This window comes from Myxine glutinosa, chromosome 9 (genome assembly GCF_964187855.1).
Source record: "Myxine glutinosa chromosome 9, kmMyxGlut1.1, whole genome shotgun sequence".
Lineage (NCBI taxonomy): Eukaryota > Metazoa > Chordata > Myxini > Myxiniformes > Myxinidae > Myxine > Myxine glutinosa.
The window spans coordinates 68,168,023-68,192,602 of NC_136269.1; the positions used below are offsets into that span (position 1 = coordinate 68,168,023).

The window sequence follows — 24,580 nt, forward strand, 5'->3', positions numbered from 1 at the left end:
TCCAGATGATTGATGGCTGCTAGAAGACCGTGCCAGTTGGCCTGAGTGAAATGCCAGACTTATCGACGCTGAGGAGCCTCTCTGAGAATGGTCAGAGAGATGTCCACTTTAACAAGCACATGGTCAGATGAGCCGATTGGAGCAGAAGAAGAGCAGCAGACATTTTCAGGGAAGTTAGTCATAACTAAGTCCAGAAGAGAAGATGCTCCGTTGACTGAGATCCGGGTCGGGAAATTGACAGATTGTGTCAGTCCCAGTGAGTCGCAGAAGTCCTTTGCTGAGGAGCCATGGCTGGTGAGAGAGGTACCCACACCCAGCCAACTGGCATGGTGACAATTGAAATCACCACATATGAGGAAGAGAGAGTTGGGATGGGTCGATAGACGTTGGTCCATATTATCAGACAGCGAGATGTAGATGGAGTCATCACTGTTTGGTGGACGGTACAACACACATATGAACAAAATGTGGGAGCGAAGGGGACGCCGTAGCCAGAGGTATTCCTGGGGGTGAGGTGGAGAGAGGGCAGTGCAGGGCAAGTGAGGAAGAGAGTTTTTTATAAGGATAGCAACCCCACCTCCAGGACAAAGCTCAGGTCTATCATACCGGAGGAGGGAGTAACCTGGGAGAGATACCAAGGAATCAGAAACATCATGAAGGAGGAAAGTTTCTGTTAAGCAGATCACCTCTGGTTTGTCAGAAGCAACCTGTATGGAGAGATCAGTCAAGTTTGAGCGAAGGCCCGGGATGTTTGAGGTCCATACCGTTAATGAAGAGGAAGGGGGAGCATCGGATACAGAACAGGGGGGGGGGGGGTCGAGGGGTAGGGTAAGATGTGGAAGAGGAGGAAGAGGAGGAAGAGGTAGGGAGAGCTGTTGAAGGTGTGTCAGAGATTTCAGAATAGCTTGGATAAAGGGAAGGATGGGGCGGACAAAAGGTTTGATGGTGATTGAGTGAGGCACAGTGAGGCGTTATTTGAGGAGGGGAAAGAGCGAGGCAGAAGGTTGGGGGAGATGAAGGTGAAAGTTGGAAGGGGGAAGAAGCGGAGAGGACGCTTTGAGGAGGAGGGGTGAGATGGGAGTCTAGGAGGGGAGGGGCGAGGGAGAGTCTCGGATGGGAGGGGTGTGGGGGGAATTTAGGAGGGAAGGGGCAAGGGGGGAGATTTGAAAGGGATGGGTGATGGGGAAGATTTGGAGGGGAGGGGAAAGGGGGTAGATTTGGAGGGGAGGGGTGATGGGGAAGTTTTGGAGGGGATGGGTGATGGGGAAGATTTGGAGGGGAGGGGTGAGATTGGATTTTAGAAAGTGTACGATTAATGGAAAACGAACATTTATTGCAAAATGAGTTTCTTGTGACCTTCGAGTCAAAAATACGTTTGAGGACGCTGGAGGAGGGGTGGAGTGCAGAAGAGTTTCGGGAATGTAGAAAAGAGGAACTGTAAGAGATGGAATTTTTTTTTGGAATGAATAGATTTGGTGAGCAAGTCGAAAGCATACTTTTATAGAAGAAGAAGAAAAAGGTGTTATAATATACGACAGAATACAGTACTTCAGGGGAAAGTTTAAACATTTTAAAATTGAGCAGTGAAAACTATCTGGGGAAATGGAAAATGGAAATGGGGGTGAAACACATGATCGAAGAACGAACAAACAAATAAGAACAACGAATAAACGAATAAGAACAACGAATAAGAACAGAGAGGAAATTTTTTTTTTTTTTTTTTTTTTTGAGGAGATTTTAAACAAGGAAGTATGGGGTGAAAGACTGGGACAAAAACAGAGAACGAAAGTAATTGCAGCACAATCGACGGACCGCTGAGAAAAACAAAGCCTCAAGTTAGGACACGGTAGCCCACTCAACCTCAAAAGACGCGACACGAATTAACCGACGATTTTGTATACAGGTATGAAAAATTAACACCAAGAATCTTCCTAAGGACACACTATAGGTACACACACCGAAAGATAAATACAGTTTCGACAAAAACACAATTGTGAAAAATTACTTAACTTCGAAAGCGTGAGCGCATGGACAGCTTCAAAAAGACGTGACCTCGCCGACAAAGATCTCGCAAGATCGAGATCTCTTCCTAGCTCTTGAGAAACAATAGTTTGACCATCCCTTGAAGTTTAACCCCTATATTAGAGTTTAAGACAGTGACATGGGGCACATAAACTATGCTTTACATCTCAAAATCCAGCAATACAGTATGGGTTGCAGAATGAGTATCTATTATGAGTACGGTATGGGTTGTACAATTACTGTATTTATTTATGAGTACAGTATGGGTTGTAGAATGAGCATCTATTATGAGTACGGTATGCGTTGTACAATTACAGTATATATTTATGAGTACAGTATGGGTTGTAGAATGAGCATCTATTTATGAGTACGGTATGGGTTGTAGAATGAGCATCTATTTATGAGTACGGTATGGGTTGTAGAAGTACAGTATTAATTTACGAGTACAGTATGGGTTGTAGAATTACAGTATGTATTTACGAGTAGGGGAGAGGCAGGTCAGTTGATACACTTTGCAGTTATGTTGGCCTATAATTAAGACTGTTAGCTCGGCAGGATTCATGAATTGTCCAAAAGAAATATCAGGGTCTTGTACATATCTGTCAAGCATGCCAGGTCCGCTGCATTATCAAACTTGGAATGGTGGCTCACAAAAAACTGTTTGTCAAACGTTGATGGGGATCGTCGATGGACTGCGATATTTAAGTCTCGTCAAAAACGTTACATTGGGTTCAAGTCAGGGCATGGACTGGGCCACTCGAGAACATTTATTCTCTTCCTATTCAACCACTCAAGTGTGGCTTTAGCTTTGTGCTTCGTATCATTGTCATCCTGAAATGTGAATCACCTACCCAGTTTCAGGTTAATGGCTGACTCAAGCAAGTTTTCATCAATGATTCTCCTGTACTTTGCAGCATCCATTGTCCCTTTTATCCTGACAAGCTTGCCAGTCCCTGCTGATGAAAAGCATCCCCATAACATGATCCTGCTGCCACAACACTTCATAGTAGGGATGGTGTTGACTGGGTGATTGATGTGCAGTGTTAGGTTTGCGCCAGACGTAACGCTTTGAATCTAGACCAAAAAGTTCAATTTTTGGCTCATCTGACCACAAACTTTTCTCCACATGCTTGCAGCATCATCAAGATGCTTTTTTGCAAACTCCATATGAGCTTTTAGAGGTGTCTTTTCAGTAATAGCTTCTTTCTTGCCACCCATCCATGAAGGCCAGCTTTGTGAAGGGAATGGTATATTGTTGATTGATGAACACTGACCCCCATCTCGGACATAGAACCTAGCAGATCTTTCAAAGTCATTTTTTGATTAACTGTGACGTCCAGAACCAGTTTTCTGCTTGCATGGCTGCTGAGTTTGAATGGGTGACCTGATCTTGGGTAGAGTGTGAGTGAGTTTGGATGGGTGACCTGATCTGTGTAGAGTCTGGGTGGTATGATATGTCTTCCACTTCTTAATGATGGATTTCACGACACTCACCAGGATAATGAGCGAGTTTGAAATTTTCTTCGAACCCTCTCCTGTACAGTGCTTCTCCACCACCTTGTGTTTGACTTCTTTGGAAAGCTCCTTAGTCTTCATGTTTGTCTTTTTGGTTGACCATGTGAGTTGCACCTTAAATCTCCTTATATAAGTGGGGGAGCTTAATTTTTAAGTTTCAACACTGATTACATGCAGGTGAAACCTATTACACTTATCTTGCAACCGTTAAAACAAATAATTTGCTCCTGAAATGATTTAAGGTTAATTAGGCAAAGGTTTTGAATACTTGTGCAATGGAGAATCATCTGATTTTCTCTGTTAATCTAACTTATTCGCATTTCATCTGCATTTTTTTAGCTTTATCACTTTGGAATAGTTTGTGAAGACTCTATGTGTCAAGTTTGATTTGAAAGCATCATGAAATAAGCTCAGGCGACATCAAAATGTGAAAACTTTGGAGGGGGTGAATACTTTTGCAGGACACTGTATATGTACAGTTTGGGTTGTATAATCACAGTGTATATTTATGAGTACAGTGTATATTTATGAGTACAGTATATATTGTAGCCTTACAGTGTATATTTGCAAGTACAGTACAGGTTGGGTTGAATAATTACAACTGGTGCATATTTATGAGTAGCTGTCGTATGGGCTGTTCAATTACAGTGTGTATTTATGAGTACAGCATGGCTTGGTAAATTAAAGTGTATATTTATGAGTACAGTATGGGTTGTTTAATTGTAGCATGGCTGAGTATACTTATGAGTTATGGAATATGCCATGTGGATTGTGTACAGTGGAAGCTGTGGATTGCAAATTGTGAGTGTGGTGTGTGAAATGTACAGTACAATTTGTGAGTGCAGTATGGGTTGTACAATTAGTGTATATTTATGAGAACAGTATGAGTTGTAGAATGTGCAATGCAGTTTTATGGGTAGAGTACAAGTTGTTGAATGTAGTGCGGATTGTGAGTGCAGTAGGAACAAGCGTTACGCCTAGGTCCCCCGTCGGGGAAGTGATGTGAGTTGACAAAGTGGAACACGCAGAAAACATGCTATGATATGATATTTCGCTCACAAGGGTCAGACATACATGGAGGCGGCCATCTTGGATTTTGACGTGGCGACCCAATTTTCAATAGCGTTCTTCCTTATGCCTAGATACACCCACACACCAGAAGGTACTTCGCTTATTTTTCAAGATATTTCACTCACAAGGTTCAGACATATATATGGTGGCGCCCGTCCTGGATTTTGACGTGGCGACCCACTTTACAATAGCGGTCTTCCTTATGCCGAGATACACCCACACACCAAATTAGAAGTTGGTAATTCGCTTATCTTTCAAGATATTCATCTCACAAGGTTCGGACATACATGGCGGCGGCCATCTTGGATTTTGACATGACGACCCAATTTTCAATAGCGTTCTTCCTTATACCTAGATACACCCACACACCAGATTAGAAGTTGGTACTTCGCTTATTTTTCAAGATATTTCGCTCACAAGTTTCAGACATATATATGGTGGCAGCCATCTTGGATTTTGACGTGGCGACCCAATTTTCAACAGCCTTCTTCCTTATGGCGAGATACACCCACACACCAAATTAGAAGTTGGTACTTCGCTTATTTTTCAAGATATTCATCTCACAAGGTTCGGACATACATCGCGGTGGCCATCTTGGATTTTGACGTGGCGACCCAATAGATACACCCACACACCAGATTAGACGTTGGTACTTCGCTTATTGTTCGAGATATTTCGCTCACAAGTTTCAGGAATATATATGGTGGCGGCCATCTTGGATTTGATGTGGCGCCCCAATTTTCAATAGCGTTCGTCCTTATGCCGAGATACACCCACACACCAGATTAGACATTAGTACTTCGCTTATTTTTCAAGATATTCATCTCACAAGGTTCAGACATACATGGCGGCGGCCACCTTGGATTTTGACGTGGCGACCCAATTTTCAATAGCGTTCTTCCTTATGCCTAGATACACACACACACCAGATTAGAAGTTGGTACTTCGCTTATTTTTCAAGATATGCAGGTTACAAGGTTCAGACATACATGGCATCAGACATACATGGCGGCGGCCATCTTGGATTTTGACGTGGCGACCCAATTTTAAACAGCGTTCTTGCGGCTATGAGCCAGACCCCCCAAATTGACCGGTCGGTACCATACAGATGGAGTAAGGCTCATTGTGATTTTTAGCAAGATATATGTCCCTAGATATGAAAAAAAAGTGATAGCAGTGTATAACTCTCGGCCATCTCTGTGTTATCACCCGAAATATTATTATACGCCTGCTTCGCTTCGCCAAAAAATGTGATATTTGCTAAAATTGGAATAAATATGTTTTTAAGGACCACAGAGTGCCGAGATCGAGATCGAGATCGTATTTGTTCGAGAGATCATGATAAACCTAGAGTGTGGAGCAAGTTTGCATGCATTGTGAAATATAATGTAGCTGATGTTACAAACCTACTTTAGGATACTAGCTAATACCAAAAATTACACTGAGATACCAAAAGTAGTAGACGAATAAACCTAAAATGTTCAAAAGCTATGTTTCGTTCCAAAATATCAAAATTAGGGGGTATGGTTGAACATATTTTGAACTTTGCCAAAATATGTGCCCCAAACAACCACCATATTACAAAGTAATGATATATTCCAATGCAGTGGTTCCTTGCGAAGATTTTGAGGGGTCAAATGTTACTCTGGGAGTTTTCATTTTTGAAATATTGACAAAAATGTACAATGTGAATTCTGAACTCGAAGCGATTTCGACCACTTTTTCACTAAATTTAACATATTTTTTGTCATTATATCAATATTTTGATAAATAACCCCCACAAATGTTCTATATTTCTATTACTATATTAGTTGGCATCCAGTATGCAAATTATTGGCACTCTGTGGTCCTTAAAAACATATTTATTCCAATTTTAGCAAATATCACATTTTTTGGCGAAGCGAAGCAGGCGTATAATAATATTTCGGGTGATAACACAGAGATGGCCGAGAGTTATACACTATCACTTTTTTTTCATATCTAGGGACATATATCTTGCTAAAAATCACAATGAGCCTTACTCCATCTGTATGGTACCGACCAACCCCCTTGGCTCATAGCCTATTGTGCCTAGATACACCCACACACCAGATTAGAAGTTGGTACTTCGCTTATTTTTCCAAGATATTTCGCTCACAAGGTTCAGACATATATATGGTGGCGGCCATCTTGGATTTTGACGTGGCTACCCAATTTTCAATCGCGTTCTTCCTAATGCCGAGGTACACCCACACACCAAATTAGAAGTTGGTACTTTGCTTATTTTTCAAGACATTCATCTCACAAGTTTCAGACATATATGGCGGCAGCCATCTTGGCTTTTGACGTGGCGGCCTGATTTTAAACAGCGTTCTTCCTTGTGCCTAGATACACCCACACACCAGATTAGACGTCGGTACTTCGCTTATTTTTCGAGATATTTCGCTCACAAGTTTCAGACATATATATGGTGGCGGCCATCTTGGATTTTGACGTGGCGACCCAATTTTCAATAGCGTTCTTCCTAATGCCGAGGTACACCCACACACCAAATTAGAAGTTGGTACTTTGCTTATTTTTCAAGACATTCATCTCACAAGTTTCAGACATATATGGCGGCGGCCATCTTGGCTTTTGACGTGGGTTGCACCCACACACCAAATTCGAATGCGGTCCTTCGCTTACGCACGCACGGACGGACGGACGGACGGACACATGGACGGAGGGGAAAGCCATAGTCCCCCTTTCGCTCCGCTGAGCGACGGGGGACAACTATAAAATTACATAGCAAACTATAACGGCAATCAGTAGAGAGCATACCTCCGCCTGGTTGGTCATATCACTCAGTGGTGAAGAATCACTTTAAAAATTCTACAAGCTGGATCCGGATATGGATCTTCACCAAAATTGAATCAATTCTTCCTTGTCAAACACACAACCTGTCCAACAAGTTTCGGCCAAATCCATCCATAACTTTTTGAGATATCCTGCTATGTATCGTTTTTGACTCTGTCTCTCAATGGTGAAGAATCACTTTCAAAATTCTAGGAGCTGGATCAGAATCCGGATCTTCACCAAAATCTAACCATTTCGTCCTTGTCACATACGCTACATCTCTGCCAAATTTCGTCCAAATCCGTCCACAATTGTTTGAGATATTTTGTTCACAAACGGACAGACAGGGGTGAAAACATAACCTCCCTCCACCTTTGGTGGCGGAGGTAATCGGTTTGTTCTCGTCACCTACCCAACTCATTCACCAAGTTTTGCCATAATCCATCCATCAATTTTGAGATATCATGCTACATATTGTTTTTGGCCGCATCTCTCAGTGGCGACTTTAAAAATAAAAAAATTCTCGGTTCCGGATCCAGATCTTCACCAAAATCGAATCAATTAGTTCTCGTCAGGCACCCAAACCGTTCACCAAGTTTTGTCCGAATCCTTCCATAACCTTTTGAGATATCATGTTCACAGACAAATAGGACAGACAGACAGGGGTGAAAACATAACATCTGTCCACCTTCGATGACAAAGTTAATTTATTGGTACAATACAAGTTGAACATGCAGTGCGATTTGTGCTTTCAGGAGTTATACAGTGGTGAGAAAAAGTTTATGAACCCTTTCGCATTTTCTGTATCTCTGCATCAATTTGACCTAAAATTTGATCAGGTCTTCAACTAAGTCCTGATAATAAATAAAAAGAACCTGATTAAACAAATACCACACAAAAATCGACTCTTTCATTTATTTTATTAAACAAAATGATCCTTTACTTTCAATTTCTTTGTCGGAAAGCGTATGTGAACCTCTACATTCAGTAACTGGTGGCATCTCTTGAGCAGCAATAACTTCAACCAAATATTTTCTGTAATCTTGATCAATCCTGCACATGGGCTTGGAGGAATGTTGTCCCATTCCTCCTTACAGAACGACTTCATCGCGGAGATATTTGTGGGCTTTCTTGCATGAACTCCTCGCTTCAGGTTCTGCCACAACATTTCAATTGGGTTGAGGTCTGGACTTTGATTTGGCCATTCCAAAACGCAAAATCTGATTCTGATTCAGTCATTCTGTTGTCGATTCACTTGTGTGTTTAGGATCCTCGTCTTGCTGCATGACCCACTTTCTGTTCAGCATCAGCTCACGGACGGATGCCCTGACATCTCCTTGTAGAATTTGCTCGTACACTCGACAATTCATGGTTCCGTCAATGATTGCAAGCTGACAGGGTCCTGAAGCAGAAAAGCAGCCCCAAACCATGATACTCCCACCACCATGTTTCATGATTGGGATGAGGTTCTTGTGTTGGAATGCAGTGTTTGGTTATCGCCAAACATAATGTTTCTCATTTAAGCTAAAAAGTTCCACTTTCGCTCACAGAACATTCTTCCAATGGCCTTCTGGATCATCCAGGTGGTCTTTGGCAAACTTGAGACGGGCGGCAATGTTCTTCTTGGAGAGCAGTGATTCCCTCCTATGCACACTATTCTTGTTCAGTGTTTTCCTGATGGACTAATGAACACTGACATTAGCCAAAGCAAGAGAAGCCTGCAGATCCTTAGACTTTACTCTGGAGTTCTTTGTGACCTCGTGGATTATTGTACGCCTTGCTCTTGGAGGGATTTTTGTTGGACGACCGCTCCTGGAAAGAGTAACAATGGTGTTGAACTTTCTCCATTTGTGCAATACCTGCCTGACAGTGGATTGGTGGAGCCAAACATCTTTAGAAATGGTTTTGTAACCCTTTCCAGACCGATGAGCAGCAACAACTCTTTTTCTGAGGTCCTCAAAAATCTCTTTTGATCGGGGCATGACACACTTCCACAAACCTGTGTGGTGAAGACCAGACCCTGATGGTGAAAGTTTGTTTTTCATATAGGACAGGGCCACCCAATGTCACTCCTAATTTTCAACCCATTGATTGAAACAACTGACTGTAATTACCCCCTTAAATGAGCTGAGTTCACCCGTCTGTCTGGTGACAAGGACGAGGTTAACATACTTTTTTCGACCCAGAAATTGCAAGAAAAGGATCATTTTGCTGAATAAATAAATGAAAAAGTAGTTTTTATGTGCTATTTGTTTAATCAGGTTCTCTTTATCTATTATTAGAACTTATATGAAGATCTGATCATATTTAGGTCAAATTTATGCAGAAATACAGAAAATTCCAAACAGTTTACAAACTTTTTCTCACCACTGTATAAAGTAGAGAGTGGTTTTACGAGTACAGTCCACATTGTAGATGGTACAATGCAAATTATGAGTGCAGCATGAACTATAGAATCTTCTTCTTTCATATGCAGGAGATGTCTACGAGTATCATCATTTGCTGGGGATGCAGCTGTGCCAATGATGCAGTGCCGTAGGTTAGTTAGAGCAGGAGTTTGTAACTTGTTCAAGGTGCCGGCGATAGCTCTCCTGCTTTTTACAAAGGACATCGCAGGACCTCCAACGTCCACCAACTAATGCCGGCGGACAGGAATCCCAGTTTTACGGGACGGCACACACATCGATGAATCACCTTTTGAAACACCAGGGTGACAGTTTATAGCTGGGACGGGATTCAAACCCAGGCTATACAGCTGAGGCGAGTGTGTGTACTTCCAGGTTATTCTGGCAGCCCACAGGTAAATGATGCAATAGTACATGCAGAATCTCCCTTACATACACACAATAAATGAGCACGTGAAAAGGCCATTCAGCGCAACTCACCTGTGATAAACTCTGTTTAAAGCACTTGACACTTCAGAAGTGCTCTGTGACAGGTGTGTCATGCGGTGATAGTGATAGTGAGGAGGAGGGGCGGGGGATACGGGGAGGGGGAGAAGGGATGGGTGGGCAGAACGGAGCAGGTGGGAAAGGTAAAAGGGGAGGAAAGGAGTGTTTATTTATATTAATGAATAAATACCTCTTTCAAGGGACGGTTTTTTATATAATATATGAAGACTCACTAAAGAGCTCATATTCTATTGGGACTCCTCGAAGAAACAGTTTATTTATACATTATACATAAATAATTTCGAAGAAACCGTTTATTTATTTATTATTATTAGAATCCTCAAATAAATCGTTTATTTCAATAAAGGATCCTGGAAGCTGGAAGGAACCGTTTATTTATTTACATAAAGGATCCTGGAAGAGACTGTTGATTTATATATTGTTATTGTTATGATTAATCGTCAAAGAAACCGTTTATTTATTTATATAAAAAATACGGAAAGCTGGAAGAGACAGTTTATTTATTTATATAAAGGATCCTGGAAGAGACCGTTTATTTATTTATATAAAGGATCCTGGAACAAACAACAACAACAACAGGCATTTTAAGGCCATTTTCCCTGCTAGAGCGGGGGTAGCCTTGCGGTCCCCATGACAATCTTCTCCATTTTGCCCTATTTTCTGCATCTCCCCTTGTTAACCCCCTTGCCCGCATTTCTTCTTCGACAATCTTTAGCCAAGTCTTTCTCGGTCTTCCCCATCCTCTACTTCCTTCTACATTCATTTCCATCACTCTTCTCAACCAGTCACTTTCATCCTTCCTCAACACATGACCAAACCATCTCAACCTGTTCCTCTTCACAGCATCAATCACAGGCTCTATTCCCATCATCTTTCGCAATTCATCATTTGTCTTCCTCTCTCTCAACGATACTCCGCACATCCGTCGAACCATTCGCATTTCCACCCTTTGTTGCTGCTCTACGTTCATTACCCATGTCTCGCTCCCATAAATCATAACACTTCTCACACATGCAGCATACACCTTTCCCTTCAGCTTCAACGACACTCCCCTCCTCGTCAGTATGCCACTCAGTGCATGTCATGGAGTTGTCATGGAGTGCATGTCATGTCATGGAGTCATGGAGTCATGGAGTCATGGAGTCATGGAGTAGATAAAGGATCCTGGAAGAGACTGTTTATAATACCTCTGCTACCAAAGGTGCATGGAGGTTATGTGTTCACCCGTCTGTCTGTCTATCTGTCTGTCTGTGAACAAGAACAGGATATCTCAAAATGTTGTGGACGGATTCGGACGAAATTTGGCAGAAATGTAGTGTATGTGACAAGGACGAAATGATTCGATTTTGGTGAAGATCCGGATTAGGATCCGGTTACTAGAATTTTTAAAGTGATTCTTCACCCATTGGTAAATAGGGCCAAAACTATGCATAGCAGGATATCTCAAAAAGTTGAGGACGTATTTGGACGAAACTTGGTGGACCGGTTGTGCATCTGACAAGGACGATTCGATTCGATTTTGGTGAGTATCTGAATATGGATTCAGATATGAGAATTATTTAATTTTTAAGTCACTCTTCACCATTGCGTGATAAGGCCAAAAACGAGGGGTAGATCAGGGAATGAAAGACTGGACCAACTATGGTGATTCCTGTGATTGATTTTGATTAAATATGATTTTGTATTGTGATTTTCTGGTCTACTCTGAGATAGAAAACATAAACTGTTCACCAGGTGGAGGTATGCTCGCGACTGAGTGCCGTTCTAGTTTATTTTTTTTATATAAAGGATCCTGTAAGGGACCGTTTATTTATTTATACTAGGGCATGCCCGTACAAAATTATATCCCCCCCCTCTATTTACATGAAATGGTTTGGTCCATTCGCAAAGCCAAAGCGGACGGCTTGCGAGTACGGTGACAATCCCCCCCCCTCTATTTACATGAAATGGTTTGGTCCAAAGCGAACGGCTTGCGAGTACGGTGACAATCCCCCCCCCTCTATTTACATGAAATGGTTTGGTCCAAAGCGAACGGCTTGCGGAGTTTGGTAAAGAAATCGCCATAGCTCGGTAACTACTTCTCCGATTAATATGAAACCTTGAAAAGGCACATCCTCGGGTCCCCAGCAATATACCTGGCAAGTTTCAAGTATATCGGACCCGTGGTTGTCGAGAAACAGCGGTCGCATACACACACACAGACACACAGAGATTACTGGAATTATAGATAGACTAGGGCATGCCCGTACTATATATATATCTAAAATTATATCCCCCCCCCCTCTATTTACATGAAATGGTTTGGTCCATTCGCAAAGCCAAAGCGAACGGCTTGCGAGTACGGTGACAACCCCCCCCCCCCCCCCCCTCTATTTACATGAAATGGTTTGGTCCAAAGCGAACGGCTTGCGAGTACGGTGACAATCCCCCCCCCCCCCCCCCTCTATTTACATGAAATGGTTTGGTCCAAAGCGAACGGCTTGCGAGTACGGTGACAATCCCCCCCCCTCTATTTACATGAAATGGTTTGGTCCAAAGCGAACGGCTTGCGGAGTTTGGTAAAGAAATCGCCATAGCGTGCACAAACGCGCAGGAAAGCGAAAGAATCGCAAATTAGTTTTAATTAGTTTTAAAACATAGTTTAACGCCAACATAGTTTGCCAACGTGAAATAAATGAATACGCTCTCAAATGTGCCGTCCGAGGCAGAGTCTGTTCGCCACGTTCGGCACACGTGATAGCTCGCTGCTCTCTGATTGGTTGAATCGTTTTTTGGACATAGCTCGCTAACTACTTGTCCGATTAATATGAAACCTTGAAAAGGCACATCCTCGGGTCCCCAGCAATATACCTGGCAAGTTTCAAGTATATTGGACCCGTGGTTGTCGAGAAACAGCGGTCACAGACAGACACACAGAGATTACTGGCATTATAGATAGACTAGGGCATGCCCGTACTATATATATTTCTAAAATTATATCCCCCCCCTCTATTTACATGAAATGGTTTGGTCCAAAGCGAACGGCTTGCGAGTACGGTGACAACCCCCCTCCCCCCCCCCCTCTATTTACATGAAATGGTTTGGTCCAAAGCGAACGGCTTGCGAGTACGGTGACAATCCCCCCCCCTCTATTTACATGAAATGGTTTGGTCCAAAGCGAACGGCTTGCGGAGTTTGGTAAAGAAATCGCCATAGCGTGCACAAACGCGCAGGAAAGCGAAAGAATCGCAAAGTAGTTTTAATTAGTTTTAAAACATAGTTTAACGCCAACATAGTTTGCCAACGTGAAATAAATGAATACGCTCTCAAATGTGCCGTCCGAGGCAGAGTCTGTTCGCCACGTTCGGCACACGTGATAGCTCGCTGCTCTCTGATTGGTTGAATCGTTTTTTGGACATAGCTCGCTAACTACTTGTCCGATTAATATGAAACCTTGAAAAGGCACATCCTCGGGTCCCCAGCAATATACCTGGCAAGTTTAAAGTATATCGGACCCGTGGTTGTCGAGAAACAGCGGTCACAGACATACAGACATACATACATACATACATACATACATACATACACACAGAGATTACTGGAATTATAGATAGACTAGGGCATGCCCGTACGTGGGTGCCCGTTCCTTGCCAAAAAAAAAAAAAAAACGCTACCCGTACGCTCTACCCCGCCCGTACGCCCGTACGCCCGTAAACAAAAAAAACAACGCTCTTCGCTTCCGCCCTTCGCTCTGACTGAATTGGGAGAAATAATGCGCATAAGAAATCGAGAAATTATTATTTTCTCCGGAAGAAATCGAATTACGAACCGTAATGGCGCACGCGCTCGGCTCGGCTCGCTCTCACATCGGCCACGCCTACGCAACAACACGTTCTGTGATTGGCTGCCGGAAGTGCAGTCTTCACTGTCCGGAAGGTCGCAAATCGCAGTTACGATGAATCGCAAATTAGTTTTAATTAGTTTTAAAACATAGTTTAACGGCAACATAGTTTTCCAACGTGAAATAAATGAATACGCTCTCAAATGTGCCGTCCGAGGCAGAGTCTGTTCGCCACGTTCGGCACACGTGATAGCTCGCTGCTCTCTGATTGGTTGAATCGTTTTTTGGACATAGCTCGGTAACTACTTGTCCGATTAATATGAAACCTTGAAAAGGCACATCCTCGGGTCCCCAGCAATATACCTGGCAAGTTTAAAGTATATCGGACCCGTGGTTGTCGAGAAACAGCGGTCACAGACATACAGACATACAAACATACAAACATACAAACATACAAACATACACACAGAGATTACTGGAATTATAGATAGATAAAGGATCCTGTAAGGGACCGTTTATTTATTTATATAAAGGATCCTGTAAGGGACCGTTTATTTATTTATATAAAGGATCCTGTAAGGGACCGTTTATTTATTTATATAAAGGATCCTGTAAGGGACCGTTTATTTATTTATATAAAGGATCATGTAAGGGACCGTTTATTTATTTATACAAAATATCCTGTAAGGGACCGTTTATTTATTTATATAAAGGATCCTGTAAGGGACCGTTTATTTATTTATATAAAGGATCCTGTAAGGGACCGTTTATTTATTTATATAAACGATCCTGGCAGTGACCGTTTATTTATTTATATAAAGGATCCTGGAAGGGACCGTTTATTTATTTATATAAAGGATCCTGTAAGGGACCGTTTATTTATTTATATAAAGGATCCTGTAAAGGACCGTTTATTTATTTATATAAAGGATCCTGTAAGAGACCGTTTATTTATTTATATAAAGGATCCTGTAAGGGACCGTTTATTTATTTATATAAAGGATCCTGTAAGGGACCGTTTATTTATTTATATAAAGGATCATGTAAGGGACCGTTTATTTATTTATATAAAGGATCCTGTAAGGGACCGTTTATTTATTTATATAAAGGATCCTGTAAGGGACGTTTATTTATTTATATAAAGGATCCTGTAAGGGACCGTTTATTTATTTATATTGTGGCGGACACGAAAGCTCACTGGCGTGAGGGCATCATTCCACGCATCAAGTGGGCGGCGGCCACGCCCGAGGAGTAGGCGTGGCCGCGGGATATACACCGGGCGCGCAGCCCGGAGCGCGCCAGTGCTACAGTGAGCTCTTTTAATAAAGACTCTTAAACTCACCGCGTTGTCCGCTTCCTTCTTGTTGTGCAAGCAAGCGCGCGTAGCACCGCGCTTCATTTGGTGACCCTCCGACGTTCTGGTCAGCCGTCGCTGACCACCCGAATACGCCATCGCAATGGCAAACAACACGGTCCAAATGAAACTCCCCGAGTTCTGGGAGACGCAAGCCGAAGTCTGGTTCCTGCAGGCAGAAGCCCAGTTCCGACTTCGAGGCATCACGGTGGACGAGACCAGGTACTGCCACGTGGTCGCTTCCCTCGGGCCCGGCACGGCTGGCCGCGTCGTGTCGGTCCTGAGGAACCCACCGGCCGACGGCAGGTACGAGGCGATCAAGCGTCTCCTCCTCGCCACGTTCAGCCTCACGGTGGACGCACGGGCCGACCGCCTCCTGGACCTCCCCGAGCTCGGTGACACGCGACCGTCGGTCCGCATGGACCATATGCTGTCGTTGTTAGGCGACGAAACCCCGAACGCTCTTTTCCGGGCGTTATTTCGACGCCAGCTGCCGGCACGAGTCCACCTCGCCTTGGCCGGTTCTATGACGACAGAACCCCGGGCTCTCGCTGCCGAAGCCGACAGGTTCTTCGCGGCTTTGGTCGCGCAGGCGAGTTTTGGCGCGGCCGCCGCGCATCCCGAGGCTGACCCTGATGCTGATGCACCACACCTCGGGGATCCTGAGGCTGACGCACGCTGCGTGGCCGCCGCCACACGCGCCATGCCACGCCCACCACCACCGCGAACTCCGCCTTCGCCGCAAACCTGGTGCCATTTCCACGCCAGGTTTGGCCACAAGGCGAGGAATTGTTGCCCGCCGTGCTCCTTCGGCAAGTCGGGAAACTACAAAGCCGGTGCTCGGTAGCGGCCCTGAGCGTCGGCCATTCCGGCAACCTTCTTTTTATAATGGACACCTTGTCCGGGCACCGTTTCCTATGCGATACGGGGGGCACAGGTGAGCGTTATCCCTGCCTCTACGTCCGACAAGCACACAGCGGGCCGGGGCCCCGCTTTGCTTGCCGCGAACGGAACACCCATACGCACATTCGGGAAGCGCTGCCTCTCCCTGCGGTTCGGAAGGCAACGCTTCGCGTGGACGTTCGTAACCGCTAGTGTCCCCATGGCACTGCTCGGTGCGGACTTCCTCTGTGCACACGGGTTGTTGGTAGATGTGAAGAACAGACGTCTCGTCCAGGCTGAAACGTTCAGCTCGCTTGCTTGCGCGCTGAGCAGCTCGTTGAGCGGCTCACTGAGTGACTCGCCAAGCAGCTTGCTGAGCGGTTCGGTCCCGGCGAGGTTAGTTTGTACGCTTCGGCAGCGGACGACTTCACCCGCCTCCTCGCCAGCTTCCCGGCCCTTACGCGGCCCACCTTCTCGGCGGGGGCCGTCAAGCACGGGGTGGAACACCACATCCCCACCGCCGGGCCACCGGTCTACGCCCGGGCACGCCGCCTCGAGCCGACGAAGCTCGCCGTAGCTAAAGCGGAGTTCGCTATGCTGGAGCGGCTCGGCATCGTGCGGCGCTCCGAGAGTGCTTGGGCGTCGCCGCTTCACATCGTGCCCAAGCCCGGCGGGGGATGGCGACCGTGCGGGGACTGCCGGCGCCTCAACGACGCCACCACCCCCGACCGCTACCCCGTCCCCCACATCCAGGACTTCTCCGCCCGGTTGGCGGGCATGTCCTTCTTTTCGAAGGTGGACCTCATACGCGGCTACCATCAGGTCCCCGTCAGGCCGGGGGACATCCCGAAGACGGCGGGCATCACGCCGTTCGGACTGTTCGAATTTCTTCGGATGCCCTTCGGTTTGAAGAATGCGGCTCAGGCGTTCCAGCGACTCATGGACAGCGTCTTGCACGACTTGGATTTTGTGTACATATACCTGGACGACATCCTCGTCGCCAGCGCGTCCCGCGAAGAGCACCTTCATCTCCGCACGCTCTTCGAACGTCTGGGCCAGCACGGCCTGATCGTGAACCCCGCCAAGTGCCGGTTCGGTGTCGCTGAAATCGACTTTTTGGGGCACCGCGTCACCAGGCACGGGGCCGTCCCCCTACCGGCCAAGGTGGAGGCGGTGAAGGGGTTTCCGCGCCCCCGCACGATCAAGGGGCTCCAGGAGTTCCTGGGCATGGTGAACTTTTACCATCGGTTCCTGCCCCGCATCGCCCAGCTCCTGCGCCCCTTGCACGAGGCCCTCCGAGGGAAGCCGGGCAAAGGTGACGTTACCTGGACCGCACAGATGGACGCGGCGTTTGCAGGCGCAAAGCTCGCCTTGGCTAACGCCACCATGCTCGCGCACCCGGCGCCCGATGCACCGATCGCCCTCACCACCGACGCCTCAGACTACGCGGTGGGCGCGGTGCACAAGCAATGGGTGCGTGGTGCTTGGCAACCGCTGGCGTTCTTCCGCCTGCAGCTTCGCCCGCCCGAACGCCGCTATAGTACCTTCGACCGCGAGTTGCTCGGGCTTCACCTGGCGGTCAGGCACTTCCGCCATCTGCTCGAGGGCCGTGCGTTCACGGCCTTCATCGACCACAAGCCACTGGTCTTCACGATGGGCAAGGTCGCCGAGCCGTGGTCGGCCCGGCAGCAGCGTCACCTCGCGGCCGTGTCCGAGTACACGACGGACATCCGGCACGTCGCGGGGAAGGACAACCCGGTGGCGGATTGCCTTTCCCGGTCCGTCGCCCACGCCGTCCACCTTGGCATCGACTATGCCCGGATGGCGGCAGACCAGGCCGCCGACCCCGGCGTCCAGGCCTTGTGGACCACCGTCACGAGCCTCCGCGTCACCGAGGTGCCGTTCGACGGCGCGGCCCTCTTGTGCGACGTCTCCCTCGGGCGGCCTCGCCCCATCGTGCCCGCGGGCTGGCAGCGCCAGGTTTTTGACGCCATCCACGGCCTGTCCCACCCGGGCACGAAGGCCTCCCAGAGGTTGGTCGCCAACAAGTTTGTCTGGCATGGCCTCCGGAAGGCCGTCCACGGCTGGACCAGGACGTGCCTCGCGTGCCAGCGCGCGAAGGTGCACCGGCACACCCAGGCCCCATTGGCCCCGTTCACGGTGCCGGAACGAAGGTTCGACCACGTACACGTGGACCTGGTGGGACCTCTGCCCCCTCGCGGGGTTTCACCCATGTCCTGACGATGGTGGACCGCACCACCCGGTGGCCGGAGGCCGTGCCTTTGGCAGCGGCGGACGTCGCACAGGCGTTCATCGCCACCTGGGTCGCCCGGTTCGGCGCCCCCTCGGACATATCGTCCGACCGCGGCCCCCAGTTCACCTCAGAGCTCTGGGGGGCGGTCGCGCGGGGGCTCGGGGTCCAGCTGCACCGAACCACAGCCTACCACCCCCAGGCCAACGGCCTGTGCGAGCGGTTCAACCGCTCGTTGAAGGCCGCGCTCCAGGCCACCCTCCGCGACGGCGGCTGGGTCGACAGGCTCCCCGGGTCCTGCTGGGCCTCCGGACGGCGCCCAAGGACGACCTGCGCGCATCCGCGGCGGAGTTGGTCTTCGGACAACCGCTGCGGGTGCCGGGCGAGTTCCTCCCCGACCCCACGGCACCATGGTCCGCGGCGCAGGAGCGCTCCGCGCTGCAGGAGACGGCCCGGAGGTTCGCCCCGGTGCCGACGGCGCACCACGGGCACCCGCCTACCCACGTCGCCCCGGAGCTTCGCACCGCGGAGTATGTCTTCGTCCGGCACGACACCCACCGGACACCACTGCGGCCCCCGTACTATGGGCGTTTCCGCGTGCTGGAGACCGGGGTGAAACATTTCACCTTGGACATTGGCGGTATTCCCGACCGCGTCTCGGTGGATCGCCTCAAACCGGCCCACTCGACGTGGACCACCCACCGCCGGTGGCTCGGCCCCCGCGTCGGGGCCGCCCCCCTGCGGGCGGACCCCCCGGCACCGCCCAGGCCCGCCGCCCCCCGGTCCTGCGCCCATCCCGGGTGCAGCCGGAGGCATCCCAGCTGGCATCCCTACACCCCGGACGCCGCCGGTCGCCAGAGGGCGCTTCGGCCGGGTCATCCGTTTGCCCCGCAAACTGGCCCTCCAGGTGCGCGGGAATTCTGGGGGGGGGCGCGTGTGGCGGACACGAAAGCTCACTGGCGTGAGGGCATCATTCCACGCACCAAGTGGGCGGCGGCCACGCTCGAGGGGTAGGCGTGGCCGCGGGATATATACCGGGCGCGCAGCCCGGAGCGCGCCAGTGCTGCAGTGAGCTCTTTTAATAAAGACTCTTAAACTCACCGCGTTGTCCGCTTCCTTCTTGTTGTGCAAGCAAGCGCGCGTAGCACCGCGCTTCAATATAAAGGATCCTGTAAGGGACCGTTTATTTATTTATATAAAGGATCCTGTAAGGGACCGTTTATTTATTTATATAAAGGATCCTGTAAGGGACCGTTTATTTATTTATATAAAGGATCCTGTAAGGGACCGTTTATTTATTTATATAAAGGATCCTGTAAGGGACCGTTTATTTATTTATATAAAGGATCCTGTAAGGGACCGTTAATTTTTTTATATAATTATAAAGGATCCTGTAAGGGACCGTTTATTTATTTATATAAAGGATCCTGTAAGGGACCGTTTATTTATTTATTGTATCGAGACTCCCCAGACACCATTATTACTATTATTTCCCCCAAATGATATTGATAGCCACTCGCTCTTCCGAACCCAATTGATGAATTGCTATCATCTCCCGACCCGCTGTACAAAACATCACCGAGGTGGGAGACCCTCGGCATGTGACGTCACTGGCCCGGTTCACTCACCGCGGTGCCTGCGGCTGGCTCTCCTGGCGGTCCAAGGCCTCCGGAACGCATTCCGTGAGCTCGGTCCAGTCGGCGTGTAAACCGCAGCTCCAGCCCGTGGAGAAGCGTGAAAAGAGCCAGGTCTCCCGTCGTCCCGGCCGCCGGCAAACGCACTTCTTTTGACCCGAGAGGCACCGGCACGGCTCCTCTAGGGCCAGGTCACGCACCAGGTGTCGCCCGAAGGTCGTACCCCCGGTTTTCTGGATGTGCAGGAACACGAGCACGTCCCCGCCGCGCACGTCGAACCGGGAAACGCGACCCGCGGCTCCAGGTCCGGGTCCAGGTTCTCCCTTCACGGTTTCGGATCCGGACGGGATGACGACCTCGTGCCGGGGGGAGCCGAAAGGACCCCCACCGCGGCACAACGGCCGCCCGGGTGGACACCCGTACTGGTATACGTTCAGAGTGACCAGCAGGACCAACGTGGTGGCGGCAGCGACAACCACGGCTTTCCTTGCGCGTTCGACCATGATCCCTCCTCGTCTTTCACTCGAATCTTCGCGATGACACTCGTGACGCGGCTCCTCTGCGCTTAAGGTGAACCTTTGTCGTTATTATGGATGTAGTTGTAGTAGCAATAATTACCTTGGCGACCTGCACCTTCTCGCACAGCCATGGCTTTGCGGTGTTGCGCGGACACGATCGTAGGACCCCCACGGGTTGGGTATAAACGAGCCCGGGCGAATGGAGCGGACAGGGGGCGGGGCGGAGCCCGTCATTCCGTCATTACGCTCCCTCGACGTGTTGCCTCACCTTCATTACGTCACCAACATCACGTTATTTTTCTTCTTCTTATCGTCATTTACAACTTTTATTAGACGTTTTGTTCCCAATGGAATCGGAACAAAAAAAAAACCCTCTGGATGGGGAGTTGCATCAAGGATCACACCAAATTAAGCCGGTTATCCTAACTGCAATCGTTTGTAACGCTTGTAAATGTAAGATACTTTTTTTTTGCCTTGAGCCACCATCGTCGCCCTATGCATGACATGTGGCCCTATGAATGTTGTTGTTTCGTATGTTTCGTGGTGTTTTTACACCACGTTGTTGTTTCGTATGCAGCCTATGGCTGCTGGTTGCATCATTTTTTAGGGGTGCAGCTGTGCTGCAGGTACGTGCAGACTGGACAGGGGAGAGGAGTAGGTGCAGACTGGAGGTTTGGTACGATTACACTTCACCACCACATCATTTAAAACACCTCACCCCCACCTAATTTAACACACCTCACCACCAAGTAATTAAAACACCTCACCCCCACATAATTAAACACATCTCACCACCAAGTAATTTAACACACCTCACCACCACGTAATTTAAAACACCTCACCTCCACATAACTTAAAACACCTCTACCCCACATAATTTAAAACACCTCACCACCACGTAATTTTAAACACCTCACCATCACGTAATTCAAAACACCTCACCATCATGTAATTTAAAACACCTCACCCCGACGTAATTTAAAACACCTCACCACCACTTAATTTAAAACCTCACCATCATGTAATTCAAAACACCTCACCATCACGTAATTAAAAACACCTCACCATCACGTAATTTAAAACACCTCACCATCATGTAATTTAAAACACCTCATCCCCACGTAATTTAAAACACCTCACCACCACGTAATTTAAAACACCTCACCTCCATGTAATTTAAAACACCTCACCACCACGTAATTTAAAACACCTCACCACCACGTAATTTAAAACACCTCACCCCCACATAATTTAAAACACCTCACCCCCACATAATTTAAAACACCTCACCTCCATGTAATTTAAAACACCTCACCTCCACATAATTTAAAACACCTCACCTCCATGTAATTTAAAACACCTCACCCCCACATAATTTAAAACACCTCAACCCCACATAATTTAAAACACCTCACCTCCATGTAATTTAAAACACCTCACCCCCACATAATTTAAAACACCTCACCATCACGTAATTTTAAACACCTCAGCATCACGTAATTCAAAACACCTCAACCCCGCCTAATTTAAAACACCTCACCACCAAGTAATTTTAAACACCTCACCACCACATAATTCAAAACACCTCACCACCACGTAATTCAAAACACCTCACCATCACGTAATTTAAAATACCTCACCACCACGTGATTCAAAACCACCACCACGTTATTAAAAACACTTCACAACCACGGAAACAAAAGTTTGGGGGAGTAGTTCAGTGACAACACAGACACTGCCCAGATGTGTAGATATAGATAAATGACTGTACCCGAGTTGCTGTTTTGTCATGGTTTACACCAATCATAATTCAAGCAATTATTTTGCACAAATCTATTTGTAATATACGTGATATTACATTTTATAAACAATTGAAGCTGAAGACTTAAGTTGAAAAAAAAAATGTTTTTCCCCAAAAAATTGAAAAGAAAACCATAAAAAATTGGAATTTTTTTTCAAAAAAAATACCCTTAGGATATACACACGGGAGAGGTAGGTGCATACCAGAAGTTTGGTACGATTTCACAAAAATTTTAGGGAGTAGTTCAGTGACAACACACGACAACACAACACAGAACAACACAGGACAGGACAGACACTGCACAGATATATATATATATATTGTTACTGATCGCGGTTTAGATGTTACTTTGCCGAGCGAAGGCTCCGCGACCGAACAGTTATTCCCCGATTAGAACCCGATTCCACCCAAACGTTGGCCGGATCGCACCGCAGCTATTCAATAGGGAAAAGACAAAGGCGACACAGATGTGAAGAAGAAGAAGAAGAAGACAAAAAGGTTGGAAATACTACTAAATTTATTCCTACTATTTACATGCTCAAAGTAACCAAGGAGAAGGAAAGATAATAAAATAATATACAGAAGAATCAGAGACACAGTGCAATTATTAACTTATACAAGCTTAATTAATACCCAGGGACAAGACACACAGAACAAACTCACGTACACAAGAAGGGTGGAGGAAAGGAATGAATGCTGGAAGGAGGAATGGGAAGGCTCAGCTGGGGCAGATGGTTCGGGCTTGATCCCGCACGGGACGTCGGCTGGACCTCGACGGCCACCGATGCCACCGCTATCTGGTCCCCGCGGGGTAACGGGTTGAAGCTGCCTGGTGGAGTCAACGCTGCTTGTGGAGCCAAAGCTGCTTCTCTGGCTCACCTCAGGGTGCATCTGCCGTCTCTGGCACAACTGCTGGTAATTGACCTGGAACCTTCTCTCTCTTGGCCCTGGTGTCTCCTCACCATCGACAACTCAACGTCAACCAACGCAACCACTGACCACTCGACGCCACCACTTCTCACCACCGACTTCTTACCACCGCAACCAACGCAACCCCTGACCCTCCTCTGACCACCAACTCACGACTCTCTCAACGCTTCTTGCGCGCGCGCCTTTATAGCGCCTCCAGCGATCAAGCCGCCGGCCCTCAGGACACGCCCATCGGTGTGCTCACCTCGGCCCTGATTGGTCGGCACGGCCCTCTAGCTCCGCCCTTGATGACGATGGGCGGGCACGCCTTTCTTCCCCGACCCGAGCCTCGTGGCCAATGGTGGTTGAAGAAAACCGCCCAAAATGCAGTTGGCCATTGAAATGAAATGAAAGGGGATCTATTCTCTTTCACTGGTGCAATGGAGTACTTCAATTAATGGGAGACACAGCCTTACCCTAAAACACAGAATAAGAGATAACTATCAAACAGGGGTATTCTATTATTTGGCTGACGTGTATGCTTGTGGACTAATTATGGGATGCCCTTTCACCTTTACACAGCTCCGGAGGCAGGGGGGCACAGAATAAACAATAATCATCACCAATTTACCACAATACAACACAATCAAAAAAATACAGGCCTCATATCCGCAACACTGCACCCTCCTCCTCTTAGGCACGACCCGGGCCTACAACTTTTATTTAGTGTGACACGTAGGTGTAGTTCCCTCTACTTTTAACCTGACCCTGAGTGCGACAGTTTTAAAACATAAATAAATGTGTCCCGCTGCTCCATTGCACCCTGCCTAACAGACTTACGCCCACAGTTAACCGAATTGCGGAATGGTCTTCAAACTACACACTGACGGTGGGGAGCATTATTTACAATGATGCTATTTTTATTTACAAGACTAACCCTGGACCTGTGATTGTTCTTTCTGGGGGGTAGACAGTCTGCTCTGCATCAATGCACCATTAAAGCACCTAAAAACGCACCAATACACACCCAAGCACCAATCGGTGCAGTCACCATTGTTCATCAGTGTTCAATGCATG

At 47.5% G+C, this 24,580-nt stretch overlaps 1 protein-coding gene across 2 annotated transcripts in view; it reads right to left on the bottom strand.

The window, feature by feature from the left end:
* LOC137435343 (heparan-sulfate 6-O-sulfotransferase 1-B) overlaps positions 1-21,036 on the bottom strand; it is a 162,094-nt gene extending 141,058 nt beyond the window's left edge. The window contains exon 1 of one of the 2 annotated variants that reach the window (XM_078784423.1): positions 20,270-20,404. Coding sequence is in view for 1 of the 2 variants with exons in the window: in XM_068129043.2 (XP_067985144.1) it covers positions 20,270-20,778 (509 nt within the window). In the remaining variant the exon portion in view is untranslated. Of the gene's footprint in view, positions 1-20,269 lie in introns of both variants that reach the window. The other variant, XM_068129043.2, reaches the window with a different exon arrangement.
* Positions 21,037-24,580: the final 3,544 nt, after the last annotated feature.